Below are 25,107 nucleotides of genomic sequence, written 5' to 3' on the forward strand. Positions count from 1 at the left end.
TAACATGTCGAAGAGCTGCCAATCGGTTGTCCACAGCAGCCGCACCGTTTCACATTCCCACCAGCAGCACCTGGGGCTTCCCATTTCCCTACACCCTCAGCAACACTGGATATCTTCCATTGTTCTGACAGCCGTCCCGGCATGTGTGTCAAGTGTTGATCCTCCACTTTGAAAGCAGAGCGGAGATGCCACCCGGCCCCACCTCGATGATCCAGCCCAGGAAATGGATTCCCAAGGTCATCCTAGAACTCTGCCCTCTGGGGCCCTGGCCCCTGCACTGCTCTCAGCCCAACCCCACCCCACCCCCGGGCGACTTTATCAGCAGGGAATGCACGGCATGCAGAGCAGGAGCCTCGGGTACAAAGGACTGGGGTCTGTGGAAGCAGCTGATCCCGCCCTTAGAAAAAATCCAGTGCAGATAACTCAGAGCACACCCCTCTCACACCCAAATTTCAGAAGCTGCTCTGAACCACAGGCAGGTCACGGGAATGAACTCCCTTGAGTTTTCCAGAAAGCTACAGTTTTTTTCTTCTTTTTTTTGTGTGTCGAAATACAGGAATGAACCAGTACAGGTTTCTTTTAAAATAAAACAAAACACACACAAACCTACTCAAACTTGGTGTTAGATTTTTAAAGACCTTTAAAGATTCTTAAAGGTCTTAGACCTTGGCTCTCGTCAGCCTTTATTCCAGCTAAAAATGGTAGCAGTGGGCAGCCCGGGTGGCTCAGCAGTATGGTGCTGCCTTCAGTCCAGAGCCTGATCCTTGAGACCCAGGATCGAGTCCCACATCAGGCTCCCTGCATGGAGCCTGCTTCTCTCTCTGCCTGTGTCTCTGACTCTCTCTCTGTGTCTCTCATGAATAAATAAATAAAATCTTTTAAAAAATAAATACAAATAAAAATGGTAGCAGCAGCATGGACCCTCCTAATGGGCTCTCATCTGGGGGTCTCCCTTGACTGACTCCTTCAGCCACAAAATGTTTTGATTTTTCTACCCTTGGCCATTAAGAAAACAAATGAGTGCTTTCAAAAAGGTCTGTCCCCTTCCCAGAGAGACAGGATGCTGGATGGCCTGGCCTTGGATCCCAGCTCTGCCTCTACCCCAGTCCTGGGCCTGTGGGTTTGGCAGTGACAAGTTCTCTGGGCCTCAGTCAATCTGCTAATAATATGGGTTGTTGGAAGGATGAAGTGAGTTAACATGTGAAATGCTTAGCAGCCCCGACACAGAGCTGGTGAACAAGATATGTACTCCTTTGTAGCAGCCAACAGCGTGAGGGTGACGGGGTGACACATCCCCACATCTCCACCTGCGTCAAAACCAGCAAAGTGCACCTCCCCCATTTATAACAGGCAATCTGGGGTATATTCCTCTAGGATTGGGTTTATACACACACACAGATACACATGTACATATACCTATATACACACATTCCATTATAGCTGTTCCATTTCTTCTTCTCTTGCTGTGATTTCAGGAAGGATTCTATCAGACTTACATAACTTTGATATTACTGGTGGATTCTCTAAGCCCCTGACCTTTGGTGGACATCTCCCTTTGGCATGTTTTCAGTAGCACTGGCCATTGTAGGCTTGCTGTCTTTGGGCACGGCAGCAAGAGGAAATTAGAGAGACTTCTATTTGCCGTAGAAGGAATTATTCAACACTTAACTACATTATCAGTATCAAGATCCTCTATTACTCGGAAGTGTAATTTCTTTCTCTCTTCCAAGGAAAGGAAATTTGAAACCGCTTCTGGGGGAAGGACAGAGTAGAGATTTATTCTGGTAGGGCTGGAAGCCACCAAGGCAATGACAGCGAGTGGCCGTCAAGGAGTAGACCTTGGATCAAGAGTCAGGATCCAGGCAGCTGAGACCCAAACCATTTCAGTTGTGGTGCGAAAAGGACAATATTCTGTTTGGAAATCAAGTCAAGTTTTATCGATAATGCAAATTTACTAGGAGCTGCTGTAAAAATTCGAACCGATCAGAATGCCTTCCCCATCAAATTGTTTTATTAGGTTAATTAAACAGCTTAAAGACAATTCATTTTGTTCAGTACCCTTCTAGAAAATATTTCAAGTTTTAAGTGAACTTCCAATACATAAAACAAAATTACTTTACCATAGACAAATTTCAGATCAAAATACAACACTCTGTTTCTGTTTTCTTACAGTTATAAAATCCAGTCAATACAAACTACATAAAAAAGATAAAACACTTTCACTGATCCTCGGTACAAGAGAACAGCACAACTGCCGTATGTTCCCAAAGCACAAGTCCTGTGCTTGTTGAGAGGGATCGACCCAGTTACCCCACAACACACTGAAGCAGGCGAACAAAGTGCGTCCTACTGGATTTGACAAAATGAACAAACTCTTTTTGCATCAGTATCACTTGTAAACCATAAAGCAACTCTGTAAGAAAAGTTACTAATTCAAAATTACTTCCACTTTGCTAAATTTCATACCAGCAAAGGAATAGAAAGTTACTCCACAGAACAAACGAGTACATTTGGACCATAGGATGTTTGAGACATGACATTTCAGCAAAATCAAGTTAGCACAGTTTCTCTATTTGTCCTACTGAGTTTGAGGAGTACAATTCTACAAGCTGCAGCTTCCCAGAACTTCAAATATTTCCAACTGTCCATATAATGTCTTTCATTTAGCTTCTGTGTATTTCATTGCAAATATTTTTTTTTTGATTTTTAATTTTTAGCAATATGTGCTTCCTGAAAGATCAGGATACCTATCACACACAATACAACCTCAGCTGAACACACATCTGAGCAGACTGCTCAACTTGGAATCTTTGCAGGTTATAAAAGTTGCAGGGTTTGAACTAAAACAATTCTCTGTATGTGCCATGTCAGAAAACATAAATATGTTAATTAAGCGTTCATACCAGATGAGTTCTGATATGGTGTCTTCTGAACTTGGTATTTATGAAATTTTCCTTTAAAAGCATCAAAACGGCAAATCAAGAGTGTGCTAAAAACCAGTTCTTGACCAGTTAGGCCAGCTACTACGCAGGCGACCAGCCAACAGGACCGTCACCAGCAATTCTGTGGGTTCGGAGCCCACTGTGAAGATCAGCCCTGAATCTTGGAGAGTCAAACTGAATTTACAGTCCTGTTTTAAGGAATTCCCTTGATAGCTTTCTTCTAGCAGGAGATCTGCATCAGTGATTAAAACCAAATGAATCTACACGTTTATAATGAGTTATGGATGGATCTCATTCACAGATTCAAGCATCCCTGTTCCCAGGAACATACAGCAATAAGACGACGTCGGCCCGAGGCTGCCTGTCACGCTAAAAGCACAGTAGGCTGCTGTGAGTGCTCGACATTTCTGCCGAAGCCATGACTCCTTTTGTGCGGTTGTCACAATTCAGGAATGGTAGGATTCGAAACAAAACAAGTATCACTATGTCCCTGGTGACACGGAGGGGTACAGGAGTGAGGAACCAAACAAAAGCTGTGTTATAAATGAGTCAAAATGAAAAGAATCCCATCAGCAGAAAAAGCCACGGATTATTTAATTAGGCAAGTGTTGCTAAATAGCCTGTGCTTTTCTCGACTAAAAGGCCACTTGGTATATCTCCCACCATAAAATTACCTGCCCCACGGAATTTGGCTGTTTTCATGGAGACCTTGAATTCTGAGGTCCCACGGAGGGAAAAAGATGCTGTGAACCCACAGAAATTGGTTTGTTTTTAAGCTGATGATACCCTTTTGCCCCATGTATCAGATCCTACATAGTTTTTTTTTAATTTTTTGTTTTGTTTTTATTTTTTTTTACAAAGCCTAAGAGTCAAATTCAATAAGCACATGCTAGGTTAATAGTAATACATCTTTTTTCCGGAATTTCTTTTGAAGCAAAATCTCTTTTGAAAAAAATATGAAGAAATGGTCTCTCTCTGATTGTAAACGAGCAATTCTAATTTCCGATTCTACTCACCATTTGAGTGGCATGTGTTTTTAAGTCAGAGCTAACTAAGAGAAGGAGACCATGGTCTTGTTGCGCTTGAACAAACGCTCACAAGGACGGTGCGGGCCGAAGCCCACGGTCCCGGTCCTGCGGTGGGTGTGCAGGTGGCTGGGGTGCAGGCGAGCCACCTGGGCCCCCTGAACACGCCTCGCCAGGCAATGTGGGGCCCGCACAGTGCCTTGTGGCTGGGTGCTGAGGTAGTACGTGTGGCATCTGGAGCCCCTTCTCCTGGCTCGGAGAGGAGCCCCGAGGACCTCCAGGCAGGTGTGGAAGGCGGCTGAGCTGTGCCCCAGGGAGGCTGTTCTAGTCTCCAACGGCTTGGGGAGCCTCAGCTCTGCAGCTGGCCATACCTCAGAGGGAGGCTCTGGCCCTGAGCTCTAACCCGGGAGGAGCAGGGTGGCAAGGACTCTGGGAAGCTCCCCGGGGCCTAGGGGACAGGTCTGGCTCTCTTGCAGCCAGCCAGGGCCAGCTGGCTGTGGAAAGTGCTAGTCACAAAGCTTGGGTCAGGAGCTCCCAGAAGAATGCCTTTTCAATAAATATTTTTAGGCTAATGGTCTGGGGAACAAGAGGAGGATTTTTTCTTGCCCCCCTCCCCCCCATTCTTTTTGGGATACATACTTTATAAGTAGTTAAAACCCTCGGCTGGGACAGGTATGGGATGAGGAGCAGAGGGCAGGGTGGGAAGGCCAAGCAGAGTGTGTCAATAAGATGACCCTTGAAAACAAGACCAAAATAACTTCTTCCACAATGACTGAAGTCCCTGAACTGGTACAGAGAGACATGCCAACTGAGAGGAGCCTGTTTCCTGGTCTTTGGGCAGCCACGGTGGGATGTGGGGAGGAAAGCCAACACCGGTTCAAATGGAGCTTATTAGTAAGTGAAGACAACTCAAGAAATGTAGAGAAAAGCACAAGAGATGGGAGAGCACAGATGACTCCCTCCCAAGGACTCAAGTGCATGCCCCAGCTGATGCCTGTTTCCTCTATTTTGGGGCAGATCTTTGCCAAAGCCAGTGGGGCCAGAAGAGACACGCAGAGTGAGGCGCAGCCTCCCATCCCTCCAGGACTAAGACTGCCTTAGGCTTTCATAGAAGAGGGAAAGTAAAGCCACCAGCGGAATCCGATCCCTTAGAAACTCTTCTCAAAGGAAGACAAGAATCCATCGAGCTGGAAGGGGCCTGAGGTGGTAAGCCAGCCCAACTGGCCCAGCACGTGAGCCCCCTTGAGAGCATCCCAGGCCTTGGCCACCTCTAGGCCCTGCTCAAAAGAATGCAGTTTTTACTTATTAGCTTTCTTAAATCTGCAGAGGTACTGACAGATTTCAAGCAAAAAAGGAGATAAAAAGCAATAATCGCTGTACTAGTTGACAATATGGTTTTAGGCAAATCTCTAGAACTGTGCCTATTTCTGAAAGTTCAGCTGAAGAAGGCCATGGCTATTGGCCAGAGGCCACAGTAAGGAGGCTGTGGATAGGTGGTGGGCAGGAAGGGAAGAGAGAGAGAACAGGTTGAAAGGGACAAAGACTCTTCTCCTTAAAAATCAATGTGCAAGTACAAGCCCTCCCACCCCCATGTTTTACTCAACTGTTCTTCTGCAAGGAGCTTTGGAGATCGTGACCAGTATCCTGCAACAAAGCAAGAACCCTCTCACTGACACGATCATGCTGCAAGAACTCTCCTAGGGGCATGTCCAGAGATAAATGCTCAGAACCAGGGAGGGCACCCATTTTACCATGAGGCCATTCTGTCTCCACATTCACTGTCGGCCTGAGCCATGCACATCTGCTATGTTCTAAAGACATCCCCACAGGCCAGAGCCTCAGGCCTCCAGAGCCCCCACCACCTACCTCGGGCTTGCTCTCCAATGGTGGCACCCGGAACTGGGTCCTGGGGCCCATCCAAGGGCAGCCCGTGGACAGAGTAGCAGAAGAGGTTTCCTTTTCTGGCTACCAGTCCCCCACAAAAACGCTCTTCTTTTTTTGTTGTTTTTAATTAATTTTTATTTTTTAAAGTATGCTCTACCCACAACATGGGGCTTGAACTCACGACCCTGAGATCAAGTCACATGCTCTACTGACTGAGCCAGCCAGGCGCCTGCCTCTATTCTTATTTTTAAATAGCTGGCTTATGTTCAAATCATCAATAATTCCTGCCCCACCCATTTTTTTTCTTTTTCATTTAGGAACTATCTTTTCTGAACCTAGATATAAGACTCTCTATTTAGCCATTTATTAGACTGTCACAGTGCTGCAGACCCTAACACCCAACACTTCATCCTTCTCAGCACTTTTCTCAGCCTTCTTTTTTATATGTTACTAAGAAAAGCGTTACAAACCTCCAGCCATTCTGGGCAGCACTGTCAGGCACGGCTGTTCCATACATTTCTCAGCCTTGTCGGCTCTGTTTCAACTGCCTTTTCTTATTCACAGAGAGATCAAGAATGATTTTATAGAATGCCTTCCATGTTGTTACATCTGCCAGTCCCAGGGTGTGAACCGGAGAGGAAGTGACCGTAGGAAAGGGTTAAGGGGCTCACTTTCTGTATCACTTTAAGTAATCCTACTTTATTTGAAGGTACAAAAAAGCTCTACACACACACATACACAAAAATGTATTTGTAACATAAATTTTGTTTGCTTAAGTTTCACATAGCATCCAAGTTAAGAGAGAATAGGTATACTGATCTCAAATAGAGATGTAAAATATATCGTTTATTTGACCAGTAGAGCCCACTACTTGTGACATCTTAGGGTAAAAAGAAAGATTCAACTTTGATAAAGAGTTTTAAGTATTATTAGAGGACTTCATTAGGCAAATTCTGATTTGAGGGTTATTTAAAATAACTCTAAATATTCTAAGTACATATTATGGGATGTTTCAGTTCTACAGAATCATCCTGAATTCAAATATTAGAGCAGCAGGAGAGCAATGGCATGGGTCCAGAAAGTAAATCATTTTATCAACACAAATATCCATTTACTTATAGATCCTGTGGCAGCAGACATTGGAATGGGGAGGTGCTAAGGCCAGGACATACCACGAGGGCAGTGCTGCCCCCCAACCAGTGACCCGAGGCTGTGGTGAGTGGCCATAGCAGCCACGGTTACAGCTCAAGCATGGTGGTGCTAGGTTCTCACCTTCAATACGTATCTGATCTTCAGAGCAGCCCAAAGAGGTAAACACCCCCATTAACCTACATCTGTAGGTAAGGAACTGGGCTTCAGGGTTAAAGGGTCCCGAAGGGTCCCCAACAGCCTGCGGTGCTAGTCTTCATCTCACCTACACCTGGCACCATGGCCTGTGTGTGCCTGAAGCCACTAGGTTTGCTTGGGAAAAAGTACATCAAGTGTTTATACATGTTTTCCTCAAAATAACTGAAAAGGTTGAGGCTCTAAGGCAGAAAGTCTCAGTTCTCTTGGAAACCACTCAGGGAAAGGTCTCACACCTGCTGCCAGACCCACATGGTGCTGACGTACTGTCATGTGGGGAGAAACTCTGCTCTCTGCTCTAGAAAGCACAAGCTGAACAGCGAGATTGTGTTAGAGCATAGTGACCGTTCCATTGTTAGGTTTTATCTGGTCCGTAAGTTATTCCAGGTTGGCTAGGTTTTTAGGAACGGGCATAACTCTTCTGGGCACTAGCGATGCTGGGTAATTCCCGTGAGAAACCACCCCAGGAGGGGAAGGTGTGACTGCAGGGCATCGGGGGGCCTTGCGGCCCCCCCGCCCAACTTACTAACTGGGGAAGCTGACAGATGCGGGTGCGGACAGAGCCCACGTATGCCACATGGACAAGGCACATTTGACTGATGTCCAATACAAATCCAATTACTCATGAGTTTAAGTATAATGCAATTCTGTGCTGTTTGGTCAACCTCAATCAACTCTGTACTTCCTTTCACAACCCCAGCATGTCAGATCAGAACGAAGAGACGACGAATCTACTAATGAGCCTCTGTTTTCATCAAAATTAAAGATTCCTGGGAAACAAATTCATGAAAATACACTTCATAGCTCCTTAAACTGCTCACAGTAGCACCTTGCAGACCATGAAGCACGGTAGCCCCAAGCATCTGAGCTCCATATTCTGGGTCAGATTCCACAGACACCTCCTATCTGACCATAGCAGGATAGGGAGTGAGTCCTCTGTCTTACACAGCAGTGCAGTTTAAATATACTACTTTCCTATGTTATGAAAACATAGTCTCTTAAAGACTCTTTAAAGTTCAAGTTGAGTTTCAAGTAATCATTTTGCAGCAGCTCTAGGAGAATGATTGTTCCTCCTGATTAAAAGTGCCTATTTAAAAAAAATAAAAAGGTAGTAAAATGGAAAACATGCCTTAGAGAATTGTATTCCTCAAGGCCACCCGCTGCTTGCTTCCAGGCTTTTGTTAAAGGACAGAATGTGTTGAATTCTCCTAAATTGGCAGGGGATCAAGCACAACACTACATAATGAGGTAGCTGAGAACAGAGTTTTTCCTATAAACACAAAGAACAAGGGAATAAGTGCATGTAATTCTCATCCAATTAAACAGGAAACATGATAAAGTGAGCTACATATAGTCATATTTATACCAAGTTCACAGGTTTAACTGGAAAAAATTAAATCCAAGGTTCTAACATATGTCTTATTTGTAATTGATGAGTAGGAACAATAAAAATAAGGCATTTTAAAACCTATGATTTTTGTGGAAACACCAAAAATAAAGGTCTAATAAATATAATCTGCTGACCAGAAAGAAAGTTGAACCTGCATCTACTTGGGATCTGAATTATCTTAAGTGGCCACGTATTTATACAAGTCACATGGAAGGCCTGATCCTTCTCCTCGTTACCTTAATGCAGTGTATACCCAGGCTGTGTGCACTGCCTTCCTCCCTCCGGCTGATCACTTCTCTAACGCAGATCACAGTGACTGAGGAATTTATGGCAGCTAGGTTGGACCACAAGGACGCCAATATTAAAAATTATAATTAGCCCAAATTTCGGCTGAGCAGCAATTTTAAAGTATTAGTTTTTATCTCAAAAAAAGAAAAGAGAAGGCGACAGGTATTTCCCTCTAGGTAATTAGGCAATGTCATTTTATCTATCAGGTATATGATGTGGTGAGGAAGAGGAGAAGCTTAAAGACCCAATCACTTAGAGAACTTCAGTATTAGAACCAAACGTGAGCAAGCCTTCCTCAAAGGTATGCCCTTAGACAGAGTCATAACTGAGCTCCTCAGATATCACATAAACACAATGACTGTCATGAGACAAAGCTGAGATAGATTTAAGATTAAAAATAGAATCACTTCCAAAAAATAGAAAAGTTTAAAAAGTTTTACCAGTTGGTGTGCAAAAAAGGAAAAGTCTACCTTTAAATACTATTGATTTTACCTCCAAGAGGCAGCAAAACCTCAACCTGATTTCATATTCTCTGGTTATGGGCAAGTGGGTCATCCCTCACCTTTATACCATACATTTTTGTAATTCCTGAACTGACTAAACAGAGTACTTCAGGGGTTGTTAGAAGGTTACCAAAATACTTTCTCCACCATTCTAAGACACAATCTCTTCTCCCTTACTGATCAGATGTGGTAAGAAAAGCAGTATAAAATAAAGCTCCAGATTTTTAAAAGTAAGAACTGCTTCTCCATAAAATACACTTAGTACTTCTGTTCTCACGACCTTAATAAATTCTTAAATTTCCTATAGCTAACGGAAAGAAAACCAAAGATCTTTCAGCTGACATCTGTGTAACTTATAAAAGGACATATCTGGAGGCTTATGTTATGCCACAAATGATTATTTTATGACTAAAAATACTTGTATGCCTAGAAAATTAAGTGGTAGTCTCAAAGGCTGAACGGTGAAATGATAATAGAAAGACCCGGATTCTACTTCTGGTTTCTACTCATGTGAGAGGTGGGAAATGAAGCCGTATCTACTGGGCCTCAGAGACTGCTCTCTGTCCAATGAGGGGGGCAGTGGAGGGCACTGCACCCATTGCAGGAACGTGAGGATCAAAGCAGTTTATTATGGGAAAGGCTTGGAGCCATATATAAAAAACAATAAAACCCAACATTAAATGCGATAAATGGCATTAGATGTGCTAAGTACAGGATCCCCCCCCCCCCCCAATCCTACAGAACATTTGGAGACCACCAAATTCTGAGTCCATATGTCAGGCACTTTTTGCATTTTTTAAATTCTGTATTAGTTCCTCACTCTATAATATGAAGCCAGTCTGTGTACAAAGTTTTTCATCTAAAATCCAGCAAAATAAGTCGCTCATGAGAGAACTTCTCAATCCTGTGAAGAACACTGCTTTGATTACAAGGGTACTATGCACTGGCCAACCATTTACTGACTACCTGCTGTGTGCCAAGCACTGGGATTAGCAGATGGCCAAGACAGGGTTGCTGCCCACAAGGAGTTTATGATCTAGAGGGATGGCAGCATGACAGCTCCCCAGAAATCCAAATAGAATTCTTAGTGGGTGCTCTAGAAGCATTTGCTGATTAAATCCAGGGCAGCTTTTTCACACTAATTGGAGTCTCCACTCTCCCTGGTTCCCCCCAAGGTTCACACACATGAGGGGCAGCTGCAGAAAGAGAGCAGTCTCACCCTACCCTTCCACCAGGTGCTTTTTAAGGGGGTTCCAGTGCCTTTTAAATTCATGCAAAGGGCCACCTCATTCTTTCCCCAGATAATCAAATGTCTTCATCTGACCACAGGAGACTCCTCTGGAATTAAGAAGACCAACAAGAAGGTAACACTGCAGTGTTTTTAGTACTCCTTTGAAAACTTTTTGGTTTGGTACACTGAAGTCAGAATGCACCAAATGGAACCCCAATGGACCAAGGCAGCTAAAGAATTTCTCTAAAAACCTAGCTTACTACCATGAATAAGAAGGTACCATAGCAAAGACAGCCCTATCTTTACCAGGTCAATATAAGGATGTGTTTCCTGTATATTGCCTGAGGATTACCCCCCCCCCATAAATTATAAAAATGGCACCTTCAAAGCATTATTGAAGTGGTAGTGCAATATAACAAGACACTTCAGTACAAAGAATATCATCACTCATATATTCTGTCTGGATTGTTGCAGTTTGAGCAAAGCCTACTGTTAGCTATCAATTCCTCACAGCAATGAAATAAAGAATTAATGAAATAAACAATGAACTTAAAAATTTCTTAGGCCAAATCTTTATAGTCTACCAACTGTACTAGTTGGTAAACACTGTTTTTAATCCCAGTAAAGAAATGCAGACATCAAGTAAAACTTACTACAAACCACAACGCTATGGATATTTACACCTGACGTGAGCTTAACACAGTAGTATAAACTGAAGGGCCACGGGCTCAAGAATTTATCTGAAGCACCAGGAGACAGTAATATATGTAGTTTGGAACTACAATTTAAAAAGTAAACATATATAAACAAACTTACCAAGACACATAACACACACATTCTCTCCCTCTCACAGGATATACACACTATCACACGCTCACAAAAAAAAACCACTTCATTTTAAATTAAACACTTACCTCTTCGAAAAATCTATATTTGGATGCATTAAACAAACAAACAAACAAGCCTACTGTAGACTGTAGCCTAGGAGAGATCCTTTACATATTCATTGACTCTAACCTGAGACAACTTTCCTTCTGTTGGCAGGTTAATGAAAATACATTGCACTTCCCCCAAAATTATTTTATTTAAAATTTTAAGATCTGTTCTCAACTGCCAATTCCAACCTACACCCGGTAAAAGTGCCTATGATAAAGAAGTATTAAAAATTTATCAAGAAAAGATGTTTCAAGGCATAAGTGGAATGTTAAAGCGAACCTGCATGAAATGAGTTAAAATTTATTTCACAATACTGAAGTAAATATCATTTACAAAAAAAGTCATGATTAATTTTGGAACATAATAAAATTAAATATATTCCTACACTTCAACATAATATATATATATATATTTTCATATATATTTCACATATATATGAAAATAACAGTTTGGCACTTAGCAGCTTCTGTTGGTTATAGCATCCCATATTATGTGGCAAATTTATTGTAAAAAACATTACTTAAATTTCTGCAGCTACCGTGTCAATGAACAGAATAAAAAACTAAAAATGAACTGTTTTTATAAAATGAATTGACCAAGTCATGCAGGCACTGTAAATATTGCAGTAGCGACCCATTCACTCCTCAACAATGAATTGTCTCCTTGGAGAGGCCTGGCGTAGACTGGAAAGTTTTAAACTTCAGAGATTAAACAGAGAGAGTTGCTGACTGTCATGGCTTTCATAGGACATCAGTCACTGCTTTCATGTACCTCAGCTGCAACTTCTGAAGGCCAAGGTTCTGTTCCACACAGGATAGGTTACCCAAGATAGTTAACTTTTCCAGCAATTTGCTTCCCCTAGAAAATGAGTATCTAATTGAAAAAAGGAAGTTTCCTTTCTTTGCAGTGGCCATATGGCTTGCTTTGATGAAAAGATACCCCAGGCATTGCTGGGACAGTGTGCAGACTACAGCTGACTGGTACACAATACAAAGAAAAAAGGTCAACTTTGCTTTATACATCGAATTCGACTGTGATACATGAATGTGTGGCAAATCTGGCCTACTGCCTCTGATCTAGAAGATAAACACTGCATGCCTTCTTTTACCAGTACTTTCTGCCACACATAACAATTTTTAGAACCCCCACAGGCAAGGCTTCTTCCAGCAACGTTTATAGCATTGTACTGACTCCTAACAGGTGTAAGAAAAAAAACTGCAGATGGGGGTTATCCTTTTCTTCTGTTCATGGGTGGGGAAATATAAGCGATGTTTCATATGCATGTTTTTAACAATATACAAGCATTCCATCTAGGAAGTTTCCAGAAGAAACTCCTATTCTCAAATTTATAACCAAATGATACATTTATACATTTATTAATCATTAAGACAAAATACTGCTTCTTCTAGCCATTTACCAAGAGGGGGGAAAAAGCTGTAGAAAACAATCAGAAATGAAGAGTTTGGTATTAAATTGATTAGAAATCTGATATTGCATAAAATTCAAATTATGACATCATCAAGCACTTTGAAGTCCCCGAATGCACACTAAGGTGGCATAATTTGAATGGAAAACAAAGTATCTTACAAGGTAAGTGCTACTAATGACAGACTTTTTCCCTCAGTGGGAAGTGGGGTAGTGTGGGGTGACACAGGAGAGCTGTAGAAGAGCAGAGGCGGAGGAAGAGATGAATTTGCTCTACTATGAACAGAATGAAATTAAGTTGAGGTAGTTTATTCTACCAGCCAAACTTTACTTATAATGTAATTTGTCTAAAACTCTTGCTAGTGAATGTCATTGAGAAAATTCTGTTATAAAGACTAGATTCTTAACACAGGTATGCATTCTAAGACAAGTTTTCAATCTCAAACAGGAGTAAACAAGACTTTGTGTGCTTTCGGACAGATTGAAGGTTTTGATCCCTATATATTTTGTCTGGACAGTTTTTGTAGTCATAGTAGATCTTTATTATTTGTCTGACTTAGGTCTTTCTTCTAGAAAATCTCCTATTCTGCTTAATAACCTCGTGTTTATAAAATGGTTCTAATTATTTGCAAGGAAGAATGGCACTGCATGAGATCCTTCACAACTCCAAGAGAACTACCCCAGAAACTATGGCAAGACCCACCTGAATCAACACAGAAGTTAGCAACTTCCCTTCAGTTCACAAGAGGGCTGCAACCTGACTCATTAATTTATTGAACCTTTAGATGACTAAGATAGAATGTCATAAAAGAGAAATTTTATCTTAGTTTCAATTCATGATAATATAGTTTAAAAAAGATTCTTAGGACACAGTACTAGTAGTAAATGGAGACTAACCGGCATACAGTCCAATCTAACATTTTAGGCACAAACCTTAATTTGTCGGGCAGGGTTAGGCGTGATATTTCCTTCCAGGTGCAGTAGAAAAGCAATCTTGGTATGTTTGGATATGTTGATTTGCATATATGGATTTTTGTTTGTTTACCAAAGCCAAGTACTAGAACACAGCAGTCACTCAGATAGGAGTTCCCTTCAGGAAAAATGCACCCTAGTATTTTAACTTCACTATTTTACATGATACCGATTCCCATTTCCCTTCTCCTTTTGACATTTACTAGCCTGTTTGTCTGCAGACACATCTAACTGGAGGAACGGATTCCTCCAAGTTAGCTTTTTCAACAGTTACAGGTTCTCCCAAACGAGAGTGGAAGCTCAGGCTTCTAAGCATTATAGTAAAACCACCAGAGTTACCATACAAAGCCCGGCACACAGAGCAAGTTTCGGCTGCCACCTCTGTTCCCCTCGCAGAAAGCCGTGTTATGGTGCGCTTGGTCAGGAGCTCTGCTTCTGCTCTGTTTTCTCCTCAAGGTGAATGAACACGAATACGGAATAAGCCTTGCTGAAGCTGTAGGCGGAAAAGCTTGCAATTTGCAATGCGTAAGGCTGCACACCCTGTGCGGCGAAGGTCAGATGGAAGGAGTGGTTTGGTGTGGTGCCAGGTTCCTGTGCTTCTTTTAAACTCACGCACATAGTCGTAATTGGTACCTAGACCATAAGAAGCGGCAAAGGTGATGCAAGGCGCCTTGGAGTCACCAGGAAATAGATCCAGCAAAATCACCACAACGTCCTTACCTGTATCAAGATCTCCAATAACATAAATACTGGCTCCTATGGGTACAGCTCCATAAACGAAAGAGGAACTGGCAGGGATGCATAAGTTCTGGTCATTAAGATAGATCCACCTGAAAATGAACAGATGGGCAAATCCAAGGAAGTCAAGAGGATGACCACAATATCCAGGGAGACCATCAAACTTGGGGAGCCAACAAACAGCACTAGGAACTGCACCAGTTCAGCTCGACCTGCATTCCCATTGCCAGGTAACTGCTGAGTTCTCTCCCGTCACTATGGATACTAGTTTTGCCTGTTCTAAAATGTCACATATATTAAAACGTAAAGAGCATGCACTTTTCAATCAGCTTCTTTTGCTCAGCACAATTCATCTACACTGTTGTGTGCAGCAATAATTCGTTTCTTTTTAAGTGTTATTCCATTATATGGATAGACCAGAACTGGTTTATGTGTTGACCTGCTCATGTTCATTTGGGTGATTGTCAGTGTGTGGCTGTTGTGAATAAAGCGGTTTTGGACACTGGAGTGCAAATCTTCTTTGTGTGGATGATGTCATGGAATTGACTGGTTTTGTGGCTTGAGGTACATTCTACTCGATAAGAAAATGCCGCACTGTTTTTCCAAAGCATTGTGCCATTCTGCATTCTAATTTGCAATGTCTGGGAATTCCAACTGCTTGGCATTACCAAGCCTGCTCTCAATACTGCTGGTTTTTCTAACTGTAGCCGTGTTAGTGGTGTGGGCTTCCCCAAGAAGGGTGCTGGCTATCTCCATGTGCGCTCACTGGCCGTTTTATCTATCTTCTTTTGTGAAATGTCTGCTCCAAGAGTTGCTCATTTTTAAAATTGGGTTTTCTGTCTTCCTACTGAATTTTAAGATTCTTTTGTGTTGTGGGATGCAAGTCCTTTGTTAGATACATATATCATGAATATTTTCCCCAGCTTGTAGATTATCTTTTTGTTTTCTTAATTGAGCCTTCTGAAGAATGGTTTTTAATTCTGACAAATTCCTATTTGTTTATTTATTTAAATAGTTCATGCTTTCTGTGCCCTTCTTGGAAATCCCTGCCTATTCCAAGGTTGCAAAGGTCTTCCTCCTATGCTTTTTTCTGGAGATTTCACAGTTTCAGCTTTCACATTCAGGTCTTATCATACATTTCAAGTTGAATTTTGGGTATGGTATGAGGTAGAAGTTCACTTTTCTTCCATACAGATATCTAGTTGCTCCAGCATCATTTGCTGAAAAGACGTTTCTTTCTCCCACTAAATTGCCTTGGCATTTCTGTTGAAAATCAATTTAATAACCACAAAAAGGATCCAGGGCTCCACAAAGAGGTAGCTGATTCCCCAGATGAGACAGAAAATACAAGATGAGTCTGGAGCATCTTGTGCTGCCAGACAGGAAGGGCTTAAGAAGGGTAGGGTGTGTCCAAAGGACATGGAGCTAATAGGGAGGTTCCCAGTGGCCAAAGCTGGAACAGCTGAGCAACAAAATGAATAATGATAGTATTGGATTTATAACTTATAAAAAAAAATATCTGTGAGTTCATACAGATACAAATAAGTAACTGAATATGTTAAAAAAAAATAGGGAGGAGAGAACGGTCTTTACTGAGTTCCAGTTAACAAATGTAGACAGAATGAGGGAAATAGATCAACATTAGGAAACCACCACAGTTGTAACTACTGCTGGTGTAACTACTCCACTGATAGGTGCTTAATTAGTGGTGAAAGTTTGAGAAGAAATGGTGTATTTGCACATTCTCATTTATCTCTTCCAATGTATTTGTAAATTAAAAGGGAAATATAGCAACTTTACAGTGGAGAAACCCAACAGACACTACCTTAACCAGGTAATCAAGGTTACTGTCACCAGTAATAAGACATGGAGACAGCATGTCCTCCTTGATGGAGTGTATCACCTCTGTGGTGCTCCTGCCAAAGATGCCTATCCTCAGCCTAATCACGAGAAATTATCAGACAAATCCAAATTAAGAGATATCCTATAAAAACACGGACCAACTATCTTCAAGAATATCCTGGTCATGAAAGGCAGGGAAAGACCAAAGAACCATCACAGGTTAAAAAAGACTAAAGAAACACAACTCAGTGTGTTGTCAGTTCCCACATGGCATCCCAGAGCAAAGGGAAAAGAGAGATTAGTGGATAAGCTGGTGAAATTCGAATAAAGATTAGCATTTACTTAATAATACCGTGCCAACATAAATATCTTAATTGTGATATCTGTACTATGGTTATGTAAGATGTTAACACGAAGAGAAGCTGGGTGAATGGCTTACTGGGGATTCTATTTTTGCAATTTTTCTTTAAGTGTAAAATTATTCCAAAATAGAAGTGATTTTTGTTTAAAAAACCACCACCACAACAACCGTGGATTCCACTGTATAATAACATTCACTTAAGGTAATTGGAACAAATAATTTCCTTTCAATAGCTAATGACATAGCTGGGGTAAAGCAGCTCTAAGTCAGACCCTGGGAACATATCTAAACCCTAAGAACTACCAATGTCCAGGCTGACATGCATTATTGGAGCATATGACATACAGATGTTATTCCTGTTCTCTCTGTGCTATGAAGTGTCCAAGAAGCCAGCAGCTCAGACCTAGTGCATCTGGATGTCAAATATAAATGTGAAACTGTTCCACTAAGAACAGTGCTTTTATTTCAAAGAACTCTTCCCAGATTGTTATAAAGCAGCAGCTTCCATATTTTGAATTCTAAGAAACAGGGAAGCAAAATTATCTGTCCAAGATCACATAACAACTCAGAAGCAAGCTAACGTAAAGCTGCTATATTTGAAAAACCTTCATTCAACACTTGATTCATCTTATACCTGAATGTTGACTGGTATCCAGCAGTTTGCTGGAACTGGGACTACAGCTTGGCTCCTGGTTTCAAAAGGTCTCTAGGAAACAGGGGAAGGGAAAAATTCAAGAGCTCTCACTGAAAAGTAAAAATAGGGACGTGAACAGGCCTTTGAAAGAAAATGTTTGAAAATATCAAACTACAATAACTGGCTAATTCACATTTTATGTCTTCAGGGCTAAGCATCGCTATCTAAACCTTGACATTTAAATTCTTCTCAGGTTCTGAATCAAACGAATCCAATGACTGTCCCCCAGACCTTGTCTGTGGCTGAACCCTACACCCAGGCCCAAACTCAGGGGAGAGGCACACCACTCTTCTGGGCAAACTCATGATGGGGCCATGTGTGTCCTCACAAGAGTAACTGGTACTTCTATTTTTTTTTTTTTTTAATTTTTATTTATTTATGATAGTCACACACACACAGAGAGAGAGAGGCAGAGACACAGGCAGAGGGAGAAGCAGGCTCCATGCCGGGAGCCCGATGTGGGATTTGATCCCGGGTCTCCAGGATCGCACCCTGGGCCAAAGGCAGGCACTAAACCGCTGCACCACCCAGGGATCCCTAACTGGTACTTCTAAATGAGCATCAGTGACTAGACTGTTTACTGAAAAGCATATCAGAATACAACAATATTTTGGCATAATTTTGTAGAGTTGAGAATCTCACATTATTCCTCCCAGGAATAATTAAACAGAGCTCAAGAAACCAGTCTATGTAGATGATCTACCAAATTTGGTCCAAAGCAGATCAATGACTCAGAGTTCCTGAGTTTCAGAAAAATAATCCTAGCTGATCTATTTCCTATAATGCTAAGGGTTCAAATGAAATGAAACTAACATAAAAACTTAACTGCATCATGTATTTAGCCGCTGCTTTTAAAGCAGGTATAAAAGGTATATGGCTTTGCCTTCTTTCTCTGCCATCTATCACCTCGCTGACCTTAGACAATTTAGCTGTCATCTATAAAGTGGGGATACCAAACACCACCACTAACATCCAGTGACCTGTGGCGATGACATGACATGGCCAGTGCAAAATACTTCACATACTATCTAGCACCAAGTGGGCATCAGTAAGTAGCAGTCATGCTTGTAACGGATGAAAGCAATAGTATCCCCTTAGTTCCAATGTTTCCAAACATGGCCTTATTAGGACCTGAGGCTACAAGACGTGTCCTCTGGTAACTTAGAATTAGCAATGTCCATTGTGCAGGAGATTTTTAGAATATAGCCTGGTTTGTAGCAGCGAGCTTTGGCAAGAGCAGAGCAGGAGGGAAAGACAGGCAAGGAGAGATTGGGGTAGGGATAGCAATCAACTGGAGAGGAGAAGGAAGGACAGAGGTTTCTGCTTCTGGCCAGGGAGAAAGCAACTCTCCGCAGGCTGACTGTCCTGCAAGAAGCAGCTACAAACTCTGGACAAGATACAAAAGACAACTGCCTGAGGGCTCTGAAGACTGAGAAAAAGCAGGCAGGTTTGAGATAAAAAGTGAAAGTTGAAGAAGCAACACACACGAAGGGAGTTTCTGCATCTTCGGTAGCTTTGACCAAAGGCAGGGTGACACTGGCAGCTCCAGGTGGCTGCAACCCCTGGAGAAAAATCCTGCCGTCTTTGTGGTCACTGGAATCAGGGCAGAATGTCTTGAGGCAACCAGAATCTCCTGAGTGAATACAAGTCTCAGAAAGAGGAGAGCCAGAGAAGGATGCCTAATTTTATACATATGCACTTGTCTCAAGTCTTCAATCCCAGAGTCATGAGTGCTTGTAACTGAGGCTGGCTTATAGAACTGAAGAGAGGTTGGAACCGCCATGTGCAGCAGTGTGACAGCCAGCCAGGAGCCTAGGCAGGTGCGAGGGAGGCCTGTTGAAACTCTCCGTGTAATGCTCTGAAGTGCCAGAAGAGATGTCAGGGCCTCAGCAATGTGCCATTCACGATGTTTGGGATGTAACCCATAATTACTCAACAAAAGAAAAGCCAGAAAAATGAGAACCCATTCTCAAGAGAATAAACCATAAACAGATGCCAACTCCAAGATGACCAAATGCTGGGATTATCTATCAGGTGGCAACTCGAATGTGGCTACCAGAACTACATTCAAAAGAGAAAGGAAAACATGTTTATGATGAAAAGATGGGAGATTTCAGTAAAGAAATGAAAAAATCTAAAATTCTACCTGAAGAAGCTGGTAAAGGAAGAACAGAATAAACCCAAAGAAAGTAAAAGGAAGGAAATCATATGGACAAGAGCAGATGACAATGGAAGGCAGAACAAAGTGGAAAAACAGCCTTGAAAAGATAAATGCAGTGGTAGGCTTTGCGAATAGAGGGCACCGGAGGGACTGCAAGGCCAGGCAGCATGAAGGGTTTCTTTCCTGGAGTTGGTATGCCTTTGTCCTTCCTCCCATCAGCTGCTGCCTGCAAGTGTGCAGGAGACTCAGAGGTGCGGGTCCTCAGTGAAGTTCTCTGCCACCCAACACGCAGCGTCCTGCATGCACTGGCCACACCACACCCTTGCAGGGTGGGGGGATGTCTCTTCACAATTTGCTCCTTCTTAGGAGATTTCCCTCAGCTCTAAAGACAGTAGTAGCTGCGTTTTTCACAGTAGCAATTTTTGCGTTCATCAGAGCTCTCTTTCATCAGTTAGCAGTTAACCACCTCTTACTAGTTTATAATTACATGAATTAAATTTTCCCTGTTCAGGGTACTGATGTGGTTTCTGTCTCTTGACTGGACTGTGGCTGAAACAGATTTGTCAGGAGAGTGGTTCAGCTCCTCATCTCTTACAAAGGCATCTGTAGTACCTGCTACTTCCTAACCATCGATCCAAACACCATAATGTCAATGGGGAGATCAATATGATGCTTTAAAGGAACACGAAGGTGATCAAAATGTTCCTGGACTAACATACAGTAGACAGTAGAACCAACATAGGCCTGAGGCCAGACAGTGCAGGGGTACTGCTGGCCCTGCAGGGCAAACTGCTTCTGGTGATCCTTGCAAATTGGTGCCAAGACAAAGCATTAGCTGGGTTAATAGCTGCCTACTCTTGCATTTTCAAGTTTTTGATGGTGGCACTAATTACTCTAACTTCCTCAAGGATGTGGAACTGTTTCTGGTTTTCTGTCACGGTAGGAAAGGAAAGTTATAGTGATTTCCATGCTATCCTTCCTACTGTAATGGCCCCCAAGCCTTGGGTCAGAGAACCACCACAAGATTCTACTGGTTGTCAAGTGTGTCTGCTCAATTATACCTTCAGGGATCAAAAGATGAAACTGACAGGCCTTGACTCCAACAGTCACCATGACTGTCCTATAGAAGCAAAAGGTGGGAATCCAGGCTGAGCAGGTGCATGGAGGCAGTCAAACACAAGATGGGTTAAGAGGTGAGCTGGAGTGCAGGACAACAGGAAGGAAGAGACTGGAAAAGACTGAACATTTCTCTTAACCTCAGACAACAGAGGGCTCCAGCAGGAGGCTACATACTATTATCTTTGTTTGGTAAGCAATGGGGGAATACCCAGAGTTTCCAAGAGGAGAATGAAATGACCAAAGTCAGATCAATCTTTCAAAAACACAAACAGGCCAAATGCACAGGAAGACAGGTTATAAGGCTAATGCCATTGCACACATGAGAAAGTGAACACAGTAGGGCAGGAGCAGAGAAATGAAGGTGGGTGACGTGGAAAATATTCCAGAGTCTAAAAAAGAAGACAAGACTTGGCAGCTGATAAGACATGTAGCATGGGAGAGAATCAACAATGAGCTTTTTTTGAGTATGAATAACTAGGAGGATGGTGGTATCAGTGAAAGAGCAGAGACACCGGGAACAGAGACTGCCTGTCATTCTGGGTATATTAAGTTGTTACTATGACATGATGTAATTTATGGCAATTTCTTTGCTTTCCTTCAAACCATTTTGTTTTTAGTCAGAAACACAGAAAATAAGATATGGCATTTTTCCAGGAAAGTTTTAACCTAAAAATAGGGAACAAAGACAGGAAAGACAAGAGATTACTTAAAAACAATAAATGGTCTCCAATCTAATACAGATTGCTCATCTGGCAACAGTTTCAACAGTACGCAAATATAACATACTTGGAAACATCTGCTCTTTTAAGAAATAAACTACTGCTGTATGTTATTTTCTTCCTATAGATATTTACAGGAAAGCCTGTATTTTTAATGCAATGTAGTGTGGTGGCTGAAGAGATGGACCCTGGGGCCAGAGTTCAAACTCCTTGCTACCTTTGTGTCTCTTGGCACATTACTTAACCTGTGTTTTGGTTTAAAGTAGGAATAAAAAGAGCACATAGGGACTCAGATAGTTGTTTTGAAGACTGAATGAGTTACAAATAAGTTAGTATGTGGCACTTGGTGTTTATGTCTGCATCATATAAACAAGAATCCTATATGTTATATTGACAAAAGAAATATAGCTTTCTTCATTCTATTACCTAAAAACTAACATTGGTGGGCACCTGGCTAGCTCAGTTGGTAAAACACATGACTCTTGATCTCAGGGTTGTGGGTTCCAGTCCCCACACTGGGCCTACAGCTTACTTTAATAACTAATACTGGATCCAAAAAAAGAAACTAATGATCCATGAATTTATTTGGAAGTGCTTTTAAGTAGCAAGGAAGGAGCCATACTCTTATGTCTAATACTTATGAACTGAAAGCAAGTAATAAGCTTATATTTAAAGCTTATCAACTATTAATTTGGAACAACCTGACAGAAATATAAAAGTTCTAGCAATTTATTGCACGTCAGGGGCAGACTGAGAAACTCTGCAGCCAGATTTTAAGTCCTATATACAAATGGAGACAGGGTAGGGTGAGGAATACCTAAGTGGCCTTGATTACTCCAGCAAACAAGGGGCAGCCTCTAGTTCACACTGCCCAAACAGTAGCTCAGTCATTGTGAAGAAAGCACAAGTCAGTATTTTATGGGAAACCAAACACACTAACCACTGCTTATATTTTTAATTTTTTAAAAAGATTTTATTTATTTATTTGAGAGAGAGCGAGAGAGAGCGTGCTAAGCAAAAGCAGGGGGAGTGGCAGGCAGAGGGAGGGAGAAGCAAGACTCCCCACTGAGCAGGGAGCCTGCCAGTGGGGCTTGATCCCTGGATCTGGGATTACCACCCAGCTGAAATAACCACTGCTTATAAACGACGCTGAGCAGTCTTGAGATTCGCTTGGGGAGGAGTTAACATGCCACTTTATACCTTGGACAGTTAGCACCCACAGTAAGGTATCAAGAGAGATGTAGAAAAGTCCAAAATTCTGTCCTGCCCCCACCATAGCAGACATTCTCTAAATTGCTCTCATACTTTGTCTAATAAGTTCTCCTAAGAGGGTCTACCCCTGTAATTCATGGGGGAGGGGCTAGAGAGGCTATACAAATATCCTCAATTTAAAATACATTAAAAGTTAGATAACATTTACATATATTTCTAAAGTAACTGTTCATGGTTTGCCCTAATGGAAAACATGAAATTAAACATTGCCTTCTAGCACCCCCTACTGGTGACAGGGTTGAAATACTGTAACAAGATGAATTTTTACATGACCATTTCCCTGTAGGGTTTAAATAGTCCAGTTTAGTGGTTACCACAATAAATCCTGTGGGAGGAGAGAAGGGAAGGAGGTTGGTGGGAGGGTGGCTACTCTACAGGACGAGTACGGCAACCAGTCAGATGTTTTAAGACTCTGTGCTCTGTGACCCCACACTTCACCCACTGAATCAACTTTCTGTCAAGCGTTTAACACAGGCCAGGGACGATGCTGGAGATAAGGATCTGTGGACAGCTGAGCTGAACCTTGCCCTCAAGAATCTTATGGTTAACGATTGCAATGCAAGAGACATGAACTGAATGTTAGGGGATCACAGATGGAGGAGCCTAAACTGGACTAGGAGATGTTAGAAGGCTTTCTCTAGCAATGGTGATTAAGCATAGTTTTGGAAGAGGCTGTATTAACTGGATAAATATTGGAAGGGAAACTTTAGACAAAAGGAGTAATACAAAGACATAGAGCTAAGATCATCATAACATGTTTTGGGGAAAAACGATGCTCAGTATAACTCAAGTGAAGCATCTGTGTTGAACAGTAGCAGAAAGAATAGAGAAAGGCCCTATCACAGAAGGCCTTATATACCAGGTTAAGGAGTTAGCTTTCTCCTTCCTAAAAGCCAGATGGAGCCAACAACGATTTCAAACAACCAAGGCTCAAGGTTTGATATACATGTCAGAAACACTTTCTTATGGTTTTAAGCTACAAATACTTCTCAAGTCTCTGATTAAACCTCTAGTAGGCATTAGGTATAATGTCCTAAATAGGATAATTCAGTCAAGTAACTTGAAAACAAAACTAATCTAAGACACGACTTTGAAAGCAGAAAGGAAAAGTCGCACAAGTTATGTGAAACTGCTCATACTTACCTTTTAAACTCGTCATGATAGAATTCCGACTTGCACGTGACCATCTCACTCCCCTGGATGTCCTCACGACTTCTGACTCCCCCAAACACATACAGTTCCATGGCCACTCCACAGGCCACAGCTCCAAATCTGAAAGGCCACACGGAGCATATTAGCTGCTGGATTTATAACTCACAGCCTGATTCCCAAACTCCTCTTACGCTGGTTTTAACGCTGCAACATTCAGGGTTTCATGAATATGTGGGTCTGCCTTTTTAGGAGATGGACTATTCATTTACTTTTATAGAAACCAAATACCAAGTCAAGTGAAAAGTTTATTTGAATGAAAGAGGGCACCTACAAAGTCCACATCCACATTCTTGTACCTTCTCTCCTTTAGCGGACAGATAGCAGTCCACTGCTGGGTCCTTGGGTCATAACATTCCACAGATTCGAAGAGCTTTCCATATGATCCTCCACCCATGGCATAGATTTTCTTTTTCATAGCTGCATAGCAGCCGATCTGGAAGAAGAAAGTAAGAAGCAGGGAGGCAACACTTAATTATTCATATTAGACAAATACTAACTCTAGTCTGGAGAGCACCGTAGAGTGTCTGGGAAAGGATTCGATTTCTAATAGTAAATCTATGGTGCTTTCCAATATTACAAACACAGGATTTTAAAAACAAGAAGAGGAGGTAATACATGTACTGTTCGTTAACTCCATCTGACACAAATGCATTCAGTGACATATGTAAATGTCCCTATTTTTTTTTTTATGTCCCTAATTTTTAAGGACTTCTCTAGTCTCTCCATTCTTTCACCACTATTTGCAGATTCCAATATTTAGATTCTGTTGAGCAACATGTCACTCAATTCCTGCATCAACTGAGTTGAGAGGGAGAGCAGGAACACAGTAGCCGAAGTGTAAATCCCCACAGGACTGGACGAAGTTTCCTTGTGAAGAAGAGCCCCTCCCTCCCACACCAGAGAATGAGAGTAAGACAGATCACTCTCTAAACAGCTAACGGGAGCCATGTCTTCACTCTACTCCTGGTGCAATGGCCATGTTTACCTGTAGACTGTTTTCTCCTCAGGCCTGCATGATGATTAAGAAAATAGGTTTGGAAGACCTGGCT

The 25,107-nt window shown here is 42.0% G+C and overlaps 1 protein-coding gene across 4 annotated transcripts in view; it reads right to left on the reverse strand.

The window, feature by feature from the left end:
* Nucleotides 1–1,989: 1,989 nt before the first annotated feature.
* GAN (gigaxonin) overlaps nucleotides 1,990–25,107 on the reverse strand; it is a 60,977-nt gene continuing 37,859 nt past the window's right edge. For all 4 annotated transcript variants that reach the window (XM_025426954.3, XM_049110677.1, XM_025426955.3 and 1 more), the window contains 4 exons: nucleotides 24,355–24,491; nucleotides 23,990–24,118; nucleotides 14,661–14,770; nucleotides 1,990–14,573 (listed from right to left, as the gene is read on the reverse strand). In XM_025426954.3, the coding sequence (XP_025282739.1) occupies nucleotides 14,392–14,573; nucleotides 14,661–14,770; nucleotides 23,990–24,118; nucleotides 24,355–24,491 (558 nt within the window). In that variant the 3' untranslated portion in view covers nucleotides 1,990–14,391. The remainder of the gene's footprint in view (nucleotides 14,574–14,660; nucleotides 14,771–23,989; nucleotides 24,119–24,354; nucleotides 24,492–25,107) is intronic.

This window comes from Canis lupus, chromosome 5, assembly GCF_003254725.2.
Source record: "Canis lupus dingo isolate Sandy chromosome 5, ASM325472v2, whole genome shotgun sequence".
Taxonomy (NCBI): Eukaryota; Metazoa; Chordata; class Mammalia; order Carnivora; family Canidae; genus Canis; species Canis lupus.